Source organism: Anastrepha ludens, chromosome 3, assembly GCF_028408465.1.
Source record: "Anastrepha ludens isolate Willacy chromosome 3, idAnaLude1.1, whole genome shotgun sequence".
Taxonomy (NCBI): Eukaryota; Metazoa; Arthropoda; class Insecta; order Diptera; family Tephritidae; genus Anastrepha; species Anastrepha ludens.
Genome location: NC_071499.1, coordinates 7,157,678 through 7,170,658, shown reverse-complemented (window position 1 = coordinate 7,170,658; position 12,981 = coordinate 7,157,678). Strand labels below are relative to the sequence as shown.

The following is a 12,981-nucleotide window of genomic DNA, read 5'->3' as shown; positions in this document are numbered from 1 at the left end:
GATTCAACAGATCAACTCACAGATTCCTCACAGATGTAATAAAAGGTAACTGCACTATTGGCAGGTTCAACACCTCCTCTGTGCATGTCCCGCACTTGACAGTAGCCGTGCCAAATATCTTTGCGATTATTTCTTAGAAGACCTGGGAAATTAGCAAAATATCCCTAGGCCTAGGCCTAGTTGTCTTCTTAATAAGATTTAAGTGGTTTAAGCAACTTAGTTAGGGGATGGTAATTTAATGCAATTGGGCCACCGAGTGTCTTGTCTTAGACAAGCAACCTGGCTAACCTAACCTAACTTACCACGAAAGTGTTGCAAGCACAATTGGTTTGCAATTTTGCTTTTTAGTTTTAAAAGAATATTTTTCGTCTCCATTTCATATGCTTCTTAAGAAATTTCAGAATCTATTAGTTATTAATTTTAAAACAAATTTCGTACGAAAAATATATGGGCTTACTTTTACATTTTTGATATTCCTCCGTTTTGAAATTTTTTAGTTTGATCGCGCAGTATTATCAAGTGAAAAGAATTTAAGGAATAGGGTTGCCAATTATCTAATAAAATTAAATAAATTTAATTGTATAGTAAGTTAATTAAAATATTACAATATGGGTTGAACGCTTGCATCCTTTGTTAGGTGTATGGCCGAGCTTCTGCTGTTTTATGAAGCCTCCGAATGAGAGAAGGATTTTTAAGGGGAGGTTTTTCAAAGCAGAAATACACTCATAGGTTTGTCATTGCCTGCCGAGGAACGAACACAATTAGAAATACTTTTATATCATCTTGTGCTTCATGCACTACCCGGACATTGCCGAATGGCAGTCACGCACCACATCATGCGGCTTTCGGTTTAAAAAATTGTCTTATAAAATAGTCCTTTCTGAATATCATCTGAAATTATTTTGTTTTTTTTTTGTATTATTCACCTTTAAAACTTCAAAAAACTACACCTGTGCACGAAGACACCTCTCCCTCCCTTGAAGACTAGTTACTTTCCACGCAGTGCATCCAGTCCACGACTCGCTTCATGCACTGCATTTTCTCGCTCAGCAGCTCCAGCGCAAACAGCGCACATGCCAGACCCATTAGCATCGAGTACAACAAGTAGAGCCCCTTCAGCATATTACTACTAATGGCCGGCAACCGTCGTGATCTTGTGTTAATTATTTCGTAACTCCTACTCACATGTTTGGAAGCAATGTGCGACGTTATTCCTGCGGCCATGAACTGCTTAATGCGATAATTAAAGAACGCTCGCATCATAGAATGTTTCTTGAAAAACATGGATATCTGCACGGGATAGATTGGTTCGTCGACGTACGTCAAGCGACTGGTTTGCCAATTTTGTTGATTGTGCCAAGCCAAAACGTCCAGCGTAGAATAAGTGGTTAGGCGTGACGTTATACTATTTTGAATAAGACTGTAACGTTTCGACATATTACGAACGATTGTTGTCATATTTTGCTGATAGAAGTCCACATATTTGTCGGAGAGCAGCACATAGTTTTTATCTTCAAGCCCAGAGATGCTGCGCGGAACAGGAATGCGTCGCGATATGCGTAATGTGTCGAACAAATTCGCTTGGTAGGCATTACGCAGCACCAATGTAGCCAACATCCAGGACATGAGTAGGAGGCGTGCGCAATTGTGGCGTGGTAATGCTTTAATGGGATTACCCATCAATACGACAATCAAATTGGTGGAGTCACTGCGTCTGGGTGGGCCGACTATTTTCTCGCATATCTGACGATTTGTGTACTTTACAATTAGGCGGATGAAAATCATGCCAACCACGCAACAGCAACCAATGGCTATCCAAACACCTCTGCGGAAAGCGAGCACGAGTTGCTTGATGGGGCCGAAGTGCAAGCCGCTACGCACAATGAATACGTAGGGGCTCTGGTGGTAGGTGACAGAGTAACTGAAGACATGGCGTAAACCATCCGAGCTACTCAAACAGCCAATTGCAATGTCCGTTTTTCCAGCATTGAGCTACGAATGGTGAGTGATGAAAGAATTGAGCGAAAGAAATGAATTTTTAAATTTTTGTTTAATAAGCATAGTATCTATGTAATATACCTATGAAACCGGAATTCACACAGAGATTACTTTGAATGTGGCTATGATAAGATATGGCTTTGATCGCAGCTAATAACCTGGATTTTTATTAGTCGCCGTAAAACTCATACAACTCATTGTTCCATAGCCAATATTCCATAAAATATTCGCCGTAGCCAACGTGCAAAGGTCAAAAACTCTAGCGCAGAATCTTTCTCTCAAACCCTCCAAGCGTCGCTTCATCGGATGTTGTCATCGTCCACGCTTCTACGCTATACGTTAGAACGGGAATGATGAGAGCCTTATATAGTGTTAGATTTGTTCGTCGAGAGAGGACTTTACTACTCAATTACATACTTAGTCCAAAGTAGCACTTGTTGGCAAGAGAGATTCTCCGTTGGATTTCCAGGCTGACATTGTTATCGCTGCGGGCTAGATAAACCAAGACTCTTACAATCTCGAAATCATCACTGGAAGTTGGAGAATAGTTCCATATATAGAAGTCTACGCAAGTTAGGAAAGTCACTGATTGCCATTCACTTGGGAGTGGCCAATACGATTCTTCTGCACATGTAGCTGCCGAACACCCGTCTAAGAGCGAACTAGTGTGAGAAGGCGAAGCAATCCAGAATAGCTGGTTGTGCGCTGGGTTTAACCCCGCCAAGTAAAAATCCCGCCCAATGAAAACGAAGCCTCGGATGAGAACTACCTATCGTCTCCCCCTGACTTGCATTTTTTTTTTCATTGTTATTTAAGAAACAAGGTAACTACAGGGTGGGCCATGTAGCGTTTGCTTTTTGAACCACCTATTTTTTTGAGAATGGTAACACAAATGACATGTCAAATGTGTTCATAATTTACTTAAAGGTTTGACATTTACGAAATGGGGCGCTATACGCTTGAACAAAATTGGGAAATATTGAAAATCTATTTCCAAAGTGGTGAGTCTTCTTCTTCTTCCGCAGTTACAGTAAATGGGGAGCGTTACCGTGACATACTCAACGAGTTTTTGTTTCCAAAAATTGAAGAGGATGACATGGACGACATTTGGTTTCAACAGGACGGTGTAATTTGTCACACTGCCAAAGTTACACTCGAACTTTTGGCTACCGTTTTTGAAAACCGAATAATCAGCCGGAATTCCGATATCAATTGACCGCCTCGGAGCTGTGATTTAAGCCCGTTGGACTATTTTTTGTGATTAGCCGTTAAGGACAAATGCTATGCGAACCATCCAGAGACGATTGATGCTTTAAAACACGAAATCGAAGTTGCCATTCATGAAATTGGAGCCCAAACAATCGAAAATGTGCTTAAAAATTGGGTTGATCGAATGGCCTACTGTAAAGCCAGTCGTGGCAGTCATTTGCACGATATTAATTTTTATTCATAAATGACAATGTTCAATCTTCAAAATAGAAAAAAGTTTGAAAAAAGCACTTCTTTTCTATCGGCCACTAAATATATATATACATATATATATATAATTGGCGCGTACACCCTTTTTGGGTGTTTGGCCGAGCTCCTCCTCCTATTTGTGGTGTGCGTCTTGATGTTGTTCCACAAATGGAGGGACCTACAGTTTCAAGCCCACTCCGAACGGCAGATATTTTTATGAGGAGCTTTTTCATGGCAGAAATACACTCGGAGGTTTGCCATTGCCAGCCGAGGGGCGATCGCTATGAGAAAAAACTTTTTCTTTATGTTGGTGTTTCACCGAGTTTCGAACCTACGTTCTCTCTGTGAATTTCGAATGGTACTCACGCAGCAAGCCATTCGGCGACGGCGGCCGCCACTAAATCACCATTTTTATTTTTACAAGCCGTCAATCTCGGCTGATATTGCCACGAGTGTTTCCTTATCATGCGGTAAGTGAAATGGTTGAAGTACCCCTCTGGCATACCTCAAGTAGCATTAAAGCGCCGCCTTAATACTATTATAAGACCTCCAACAGACCTCGACTGCCAGCCAGAGCTGTTGATGTAATGGAGAAGATTGATGCGATCTAGGTTGACGTACTGTCCCAGGCTGCCGTAGAAAGGAGTAGCCAGTGACTTTAATAGTCTACCTGCCTAACTCAGACATTTACAGAGAAAGTGCTCTACAGTCTCCTTCTCTGAAAGGTCCCCACAGCTCTATTAGAAAACACTTTTTGTATCATTTTGGTATTTCAGGCACGGAGATTCGAACCTACGCACTTTCGAATGGTAGACACACATCAACCCATTCGACTACGACAGGCACGGGATACGGTACACAGGTAGACAGTGCTAGTTTCGATACAGTCAGCCACGCCACGCTACTAGATGACATTTTACAGTCGACACTCCCGCCAGGGCTGAAGAGGTGGACCGCTAAGCGGTAAGCGGTCGTCATTCGTCGGCGATATTTCGAGATCAAACATCTAAACAGATGACATTGATTGCCTATGCTCCAAGGTAAACGACTACCTCGCCAGCCTTTCTCGCTTCTTCACTGCGAGGAATTTACAACTCTCCCCCAATAAATCCACGCGACCCTTTTCACCACTTGGACAAAGGAGGTCAAGCTACAACTCAAAGTGAGAGTCGATGATACACAAATTCCGACGGTTAACAGCCCCAAAATATTGGGAGTTACCTTTGACAGCTTGTTCTCCTTCTCAGCGCATACAAACGCTATTGCAAAGAAAATACAGAATCGCAACAAGGTTCTCAAGTCGTTTTCCGGCAGCACTTGGGGCAAAGGCAAGGAAATGCTGCTGTCGACTTTTAAAGCAATAGGCCGACCGGTTCTAAACTATGCTGCGCCTATCTGGTCGCCTAGAATCAGTGATTCGCACTGAACGAAGCTTCAGACCTGCCAAAACATTGCATTAAGGACCGAGACAGGATGTCTTTTGATGTCACCAATACAACACCTACATGATGAGGCCCTTATGCTGCCTGATAAGAAGCATAACAAATTGCTCAGTAAGCAGTTTCTGCTAGGGTGTTACCGCAGGTCTCACCCATGCAGACACCTGCTCGAGCCTGACCCACCTCCCAGGCACATCAGAAGGCACTTCCTCAACTACGCGGACGAGATCTTAGACAAAATAAACAGACAGCTACTGGATCGGACAGTGTATAGACAGGCCATGACCGACATTCATTGGAAGACTCTCACCGCGTAACCTTGGCACAATTACGTTCTGGATATTGTAGCAGGTTAAACTCCTACTTATCCAGAATCGACCCCGACATACTAAACATATGTCCGGCATGTGAAGGCACCCCGCACAAAACTAACCACCTTTTCACATATATCAAACCCACTCATCTAACACCCCTCTCCCTCTGGACCCAACCCAACGAAACAGCTAGTTTCCTGGGCCTACCAGTATATGAGCTAGACGAAGACGACCGGTGATTACGCTATACAGACAGGGCAAAGGTACTCGTACGACAACAAAAACAACAATAACTACTACGACAGCCACCGTAAACATATACATATTTTGTTATTATAAATAGAATAACCAAAATTCAGGTTCCATAGGTATACTTTCGAAACATATTTTTGAATGCATTAACTTAATTTTACACACCTCCACGAAGCACCCTTTCGAGTCATTAAACTCTCCAATAACACTATCCTCTTTTGGTATCGAAATATTCACGCGAAAATTCAACGCTTTCGACAGATCCTTCAGCAAATCGGCTTCTATACCCACCAACCGATTAATGTCCTGCAGCTGGCGCGGATCGTTGTGATCGCCTTTAAATCCCATCAATGGATAAGACAACTGCACACATATATTCAACGTGCAGCCGTGAAAATCACGCAAATGTGGCGGAAAGAGACGATCATCAGTCAAATTGCCATTCGCATAAGTATTGAACTCAATGATTCGAACTATTTGGCGGCAGAAGTCCTCCCCAAAAGGATAATAAGTAAAAAATCCAAATTTGTTGTCTTCCAGCTGGAACATTATAACCACATTGTCCACATGGAAACGCAAACACTCGCCGAATATGCCGCCCATATGCTGATTTGCAATTTTCGAGCTTTTAGTTCGCAAAGTTAAAATTACGAAGAAATGGAATTGGTAGTCGTAACGGGTTACCGGAATGTGAATACTTAAGTGCCTATATGCGTTTACAGATATGAAAGTACGTTCACTTTCGAGGAGTTTTAAACAAATTTGCTAATAACTTTACTCACTTGAATGCTTCCATAGAATCTACAATAAAAATATTATAGTCCCACAGTCTACCCTCTGGCAAGCCAAAGGACAGCTGCAGCGACATGGTGGGATTAAACCGCTTCAAGAAGTGGCGCATCAAACGGGTGTGCATATTTTGCAGTCCTGGCTGGCAGTGTTCGCACTGCTCCATGATGATGAGCGTACTCGTTTTTGGACTTATGTAACGCTCGGTCATGTAGAGCGCCAATTCGGCATAGGCCTCGTGATCCCCATTTACTTCGTCAATAAGAAAACGTAATTTTGCATCGCTTAGAAGCGCAAATGTCAATAAGAAAATGGTTAGTAAAAAGGATTTTGCCATTTCTTAAACTTTAATACTTGAGCGCCTCTGCGGGTATAAAATTCTTGAAACACTTTTCGTATGGCAGCGGCTGACTAAAACTGTACTACTAGGAATTTGCTTGCGATGCGTCAATTTATAACTGTTTTCAATTAGCAATGCGTAAATTAATTACTTAATATCATCAGCGATAAGATGTTGGGTTAATTTCAAGCGATTAATATTATGTTTACCCCTGGGCTTTGAATTTAATCTCTTAGTTAATTTAATTAAAACATGGCCTGCGTAAAGGTAAATGGAACTTTAAATAAGCAGGTTTGCGCGCGTGTGGGTGTAAAAGTATTGAAAATTGCACACACACACCTTATTAAAGTACTTACAGTAAAGTCATACGTATGGCGGTGTGTCAGATATTTGTGCAAGTGAAATATATCTTTCAACTGGCTGAGTCATGTCATTAGCCAGATCTGGTAACATTCTACAAAATGTATTCGCTTTAATGAATACCAACTGGTAAGCCTAGGGCCTGTGTCCTAGTGAGGAACATAATTAATGCCTTCTTGCTGTCTAATTTGAGTTCATCGGATTTGGAGGTGGTCAGGGTGGAACCATCTAGCGGCAGTTGCTTCTGTTTAGTGTCTGCCTACATGGCCCACGACAGATCGGCACCTCCAGAGGAGATGCAGCATTTGGTAGATACTCTCCTGCCAAGAAAGAGAACATCCTGATCAGCTGCGACACGAATACCAGACATACCATTTGGGGCAGCAGCGAGATCAACGAATGAGGTGAGTCTCTTTTTTATATTATATTTAGGCTAATTATCGGCTAAAAAAGTTATCGTTTCCAACTTCTACCGTGAGTTTACTTCTTAGTATTTAAATATTCATTGAATCCCACAGATACCAAATGCTCGTATTATTATTGGCATATGCAGAAAATATAAGCACACACATATAATATTTAGTCTAGCCATAAAATGTTCTTTCATTTCTTTCGCTTACTAAAGTTCCTAGGTCACAGAATGATTTGCTCGTCCCTCTGTTTATTGTCCTTCTCCATTCCAAGGCGGCATGTGCTATTTCGGTCACATGTTTGCGTAAGGGCCACGCCACAATTTGTCAAGTGGTTGTTGTTGTGCTAAAGCCCATAGCTGCCGAAACCCACAGAAACTGTCACAAGCCAAGTTTCCGAGCCATAAATCAGCACTGTTTTGACGCAAGTATTAAACAATTTTCATTCTCTACTAAAACAATTTCTTTCTTCTTGATTTTTTTTTTCTCCATACTAATATATATTTATACATACAAGCCGCGACGTTATTGAGATCTGACTGGCGCTTCCACGAATCGGAAAGTCTTAATATTGATTTAGAAACTTTTCAGGGGTTACAGGGGTTTCGTTGGTTCAAAGAATGGATTTATTTTTTTTTGGCTTATTAATTTCTACAACATCTCAGCAATAATATCCTAAATTTTGAAGTCGATCCGAGTAATAAATTCGGAGATACAGCCTTTGGAATGTGTGCGCTCCAAGCCACTTTTATTGTTACTCAAAACTTTAAACGCGTTTTTCTCGGAACTGTGTTTTCAAAGTCGGTTGTCAAATGTTCTCGAAAACTACTCAACCGATCTTGATGAAATTTTACACAGGTGTTCGAAATACAATTTACTCGTGCTTGAACGAAGGATTTTTTTTTTTTTTTTCAATTACAACTATTTAAAAAAAACAAAATGTCAAGCAAATTTGACTGAAATTTTCATTTTTTTGGAAAAATGTCTGCCAAAATTCCAATTTTTACTTTTTTTCTTTCCTTCGTTCAAGCACGAGTTTATGGTCTTAACTAAAACACTTATTTTTGTTTTTTCATTTTTGATGAGCCTGTCAGGAGTTATGCTGACAACGCGGACGCACCTTTTTTTCGAGGGGTCACCGGAAATGACGTCGCAATGGAGGAATTTTAATTTTATTTTTTTTAAATTTCAATAATAAATTTTAAATTTCTTTAAATATGTATCTATAAGACAGAAAAAAGTTTGAATTAATTAAATAATTTTTTGCACAGAAAAAAAAATGAAAATATGCCTTTTTTTACACGACGAAACCCATGTAACCCCTTAAATCGTCTGCAGATAAAAGAATATATTATTAATAAAGACGATGAAGAGTAATGAGCCAAAACTACGGTCCTGAGGAACGGAAATAGGACTGTTGTCAGAAATAGAAGAGTTTAGAGTCAAAGAGTTATTGTTGTAGTTGATCAGTTATTCCACTTTCAACGACACTGCGAGGTTTTAAGTTTTAAATTTACATTTTTTTATTTTACATTTTTTTGACTTTTAACTTCAAAAAGTATTTTTTGTTCGTTAATTTTTGTATAAGCAAAAATCTACTCACACGCATTTGTAGGCATATACACCTACATACATAAGAATGCGGTTACATGCTAACTTCTTGTCTGTCATAGAATTTTAGTTGGCAGAAAAAAGTGCATATTTTCCATAAACGAAACTTAATCCGACACCAGTATCGCATGCCATTTGCATGCAACAATGCACATGCCACACACAAGCGCGCATATCTGCACATAAATACCCACATATGGTAGGTATGTATAGCTTCGCATGTTAGCACCCACATACAGACAAGCATAACCACGCTGACGCGCCTGCAAGCCCTCCTCCTACGCTAAGCAAACAAACAAACCGCTGTGAAGAGCAGATCATAAACCCACACACCCTCAAGTACAAGTGTACCTACACCCGCTGCTGGCAAGTGAAATGTATGTGCATATGCATGCGTGCGTGTTGTTGGCGTGTGATTGCGTAAAACCTGTGGAGAACTTTCGCAAATAATAATGACATTCACTTGGCTTATCACTGCCACTTGGTTGATCTTTAACAAATCCACACTTCAAACACTTTCAACACTTCCACTGGCATTTAGCTCACTTTTCAGTCAGGAATTCTCAAAATGTTTTTCCATCTTTCTTTTCTTCTTTTGTTTTTTTTTTTGCTCTTTTATGTTTTACTAACTTTATTTAGTTTTACCTGCACTTGCTTGCCTTTGTTTTTCCACAGTAATTCTAACCAAAAGTTGTGGTTTTGTGGTGCAAAAAATACTCACTTCACAAAAAGCAAAGGCACAAAAACACGCCAACATAAAGTTGCAAGTGCATGACTTTTGCACACATAGTCGGACGCATGTCTACATACATACGGATGTGTACATATGTCTGAATATGTTGGATTGCATATTTCGAATAGTTAAATTACGGAAATCACGAACAGCAAAACGCCCAGCAACAACGAGATACCCACGCAGCGGCAGTAGCAAAAAGCAATCTCACTCAAGCGGCCGCCATTCAAATACTATGTAAGTAAATAGGATTATGCAAACTAAAAACATGCTTACATACACACAGTGCACCGAAATTCCAGCCTTGCGCTTGTGTGCGTTTGCGGGAAAACTTTTGCACCACCCAAAAGCGGAAACAAAAGAAAAGTTTTCAAAATAATTTTTGTGGTTGTAAATGCAATTTGCGAGGCCCAACTAAAAACTCCATACGGCAAATGAACGGACAACCAAAAACTGAGCTTTCGCACTACAAATGGAGGGTGTGGCGTATACGTAATATTCAATATCGGTGTGGGGGAGAGTTGGTTAAATGAAATCAATCCGAGTTAATTTTCAGCAAATTCGTTGCTGTTAAGTGCTAAGCACAGTCTACTTAAATATTTAATGGAAATAATTGCGCGAAATTGCTACAAATTTTTTGCAAAATTTAAGGAAAACTAATTAAATTCAAAATTTAACTTCATGGGTAAGTAACTTAAATTTAAATTGTTTTCAATTTAATATTTGCTGCTGCTGCCAGGAATATGGATTTATTTTAAATCAATAATAACAAAAGTATTAGGAAAATTTAGAAATTTTCACATATTTTTCTTTTCATTCTGACTGTTTATATTAGATTAGATTTCTGGAGGGTTGGACAAGTCCAAGTCCTCAGTCAGGAGATCATTGTACTACACCCGCATAGATATCAGTAGAAATAATAGAGATAGGAAAGATGAAATGTGGGTGGTAAGACGAAAAAATGTGTTTGAGGTCACTCTTCCACAAATCTCTTGGATTCATTGATGAATCTTAAGAGATCCGGAAGAAGATGGGTATGAAATTTAGTTTAGTAATATATATCGCAACCCAATATCCTAAGTCTGATTCTGGAAAACGGCGGGCAGCTACAGAGAAAACGCTCTGCAGTGTCGTCATCCTTAAGACAGGATAGGCATATCGGGCTGTCGACGGTACCAATGGCAGCCATATGCTGACCACAGGCGTTCTGCTGAGTTTAATGTAATATAAATCACGCTACAACACATCGATTACGCTGCCGACATATGTCTCCTGGCACGTGGCCTGAACGAACATAAGGAAATGGGTTCCGCGCTTTATAGCGAAGCCAGGTCTGTCGGCCTTAAAATCAACTATGACAAGTCGAAGTTGAAGAGTCTGGCAGATAAGGTGGACGGGTGTGTGGTGATTGCAGCTACCCTGTCGAAACAGTGGGGGAATTGACTTACCTCGGCAGCTAAACTGCCCCAGGAGGTGGCACGGATGTTGGCATACGCTCCCGAATCGAAAAAGCCAGAGGAAAATTCGGGATGTATGGCGAAACAACAACCTGAGTTAAAGTTTAAAACTTAGGCTCTTCAAGTCGAAAGTACTAACAACTGTTGTGCAGTAGCTCTACCTGAAAAATCATCCCCGCTATAACCAGTCGCTTACAAGTTTTTGCCAACCACAGTTTAAGGATTTTATTCTGAATTTTCTGACCAAAAATAATGGCAAACAAGGAATTGCTCGAAAAAGCAAACATGAAGTCGCTAGACATTTGGGTTCGAAGAGAGAAATGAAAGTGGGCAAAAGCAAAGAAGGCAATGGAATGAAACCCACTCACAGCGAGAGGAAGAGCGCCTGGCAGGCCAAGGGAAATCTAGAAAAGAACTATGGATCGTGAGATGGCTCAACCCGGGTTAAGCGGGAAGCAAATGAAGTCGTTATCCAGTAATCAGATGAGATGGTGCGTATGTGTTTTTGGTGCTCTATGTCCCACTGGGGATTCAAGGAAACAATGATGATGATGAATTAAACTTCGGTCTTCCTGCCGAGCTATACAAAGCTGCAGGCATAGAGCTGACAAATTGCATGCATCAGCTCGTTTGCAGGATATCGTCGGATGAGAGCATGCCAAGTGAAAGGAAACTGAGCACAGCACATTCAGTACAGAAGACGCGTGATCCTGCAATCTGCGCAAACTACCGCGGGATAAGCCTGCTTAACATCACATACAAAGTCCTGTCGAGCGTATTGTGTGAAAGAATGAAGCCCATCGTCAACAAACTGATTGAGCCCTATCAGTGCGGCTTCAGACCTGGTGAGTCCACCATAAACCAAATCTTAACAATACGCCAATGCTGGAGAGAACCCACGAAAAAGAACTCGACACGCACCACCTCTTCGTCGATTTCAAAGACGTCTTTGATAGCATGGATAGACATTACCTCTATGCCGCTATATCTGAGCTTGGTATCCCCGCAAAACTAATACGGCTGTGTAAGATGACGCTTCGCTTTACCACAAGCGCCGTCAGAATTGGAAGTAACCTATCCGAGTCGTTCGATACCAAGCGAGGTTTCGGACTAGACGAATCTCTATCTTGTGACTTTTTCAACCTCTTGCAGGAAAAAATCTTTCGTGCTGCCGAGCTATCTTTCATAAGAGTACCATGCTTCTAGCATATGCCGACGACATCGACATTATCGGCGAAACCAAACGCGCTGTATGCTTGGCATACTCCAGTTTAAAGAGAGAGGCGACAAAATAGGTCTTGGGGTGAATGAGGGTAAAGTAAAGTACTTGCTGTCAACCCATAGGGAGTCTTCGCGTCTTGGACAATATGTTAGTGTTGACAACCAACAATTCAAAGTTGTAAAGGACTTTGTCTACTTTGGGACCAGTATTAATAACAGAAATGTCGTCAGCCTGGATATCAAACGGATTATTATCCTGCCAACAGGTATTACTTTGGGCTCAGTAGGCAACTGAGAAGTAGAGCTCTCTCTCTCGTCGAAGGACTAAACTGGCACTCTAAAAACTTTCTTCATTACCGTCCTAATATATGGCGCAAAAGCATGGACGATATCAATAGCGGATAAAAAAGTTTTGGGAGCTTTCGAGAAAAGAATTCTACGTAAAATCTTTGGCGCCCTCTGCGTTAGTGAGGGGTACTGCTTACAGTGGAACAGCAAAATGTATGAGCTATATATGGACATGAACATAGTTCAGCGTGTAAAAATACAGCGGCTCCGCTGGTTTGGTATGTCACCCGTATGAAAAAGACGCTCCAGCA

At 41.0% G+C, this 12,981-nt stretch overlaps 1 protein-coding gene across 1 annotated transcript; it reads right to left on the bottom strand.

Moving 5' to 3' along the window:
* Positions 1–984: 984 nt before the first annotated feature.
* On the bottom strand, positions 985–6,587 carry LOC128856448 (uncharacterized). The gene is made up of 3 exons (XM_054091751.1): positions 6,244–6,587; positions 5,627–6,167; positions 985–1,992 (listed from the first exon to the last, which is right to left on the bottom strand). The coding sequence occupies exons 1-3, from the start codon at positions 6,585–6,587 to the stop codon at positions 985–987; spliced, it is 1,893 nt and encodes a 630-aa protein (XP_053947726.1).
* Positions 6,588–12,981: the final 6,394 nt, after the last annotated feature.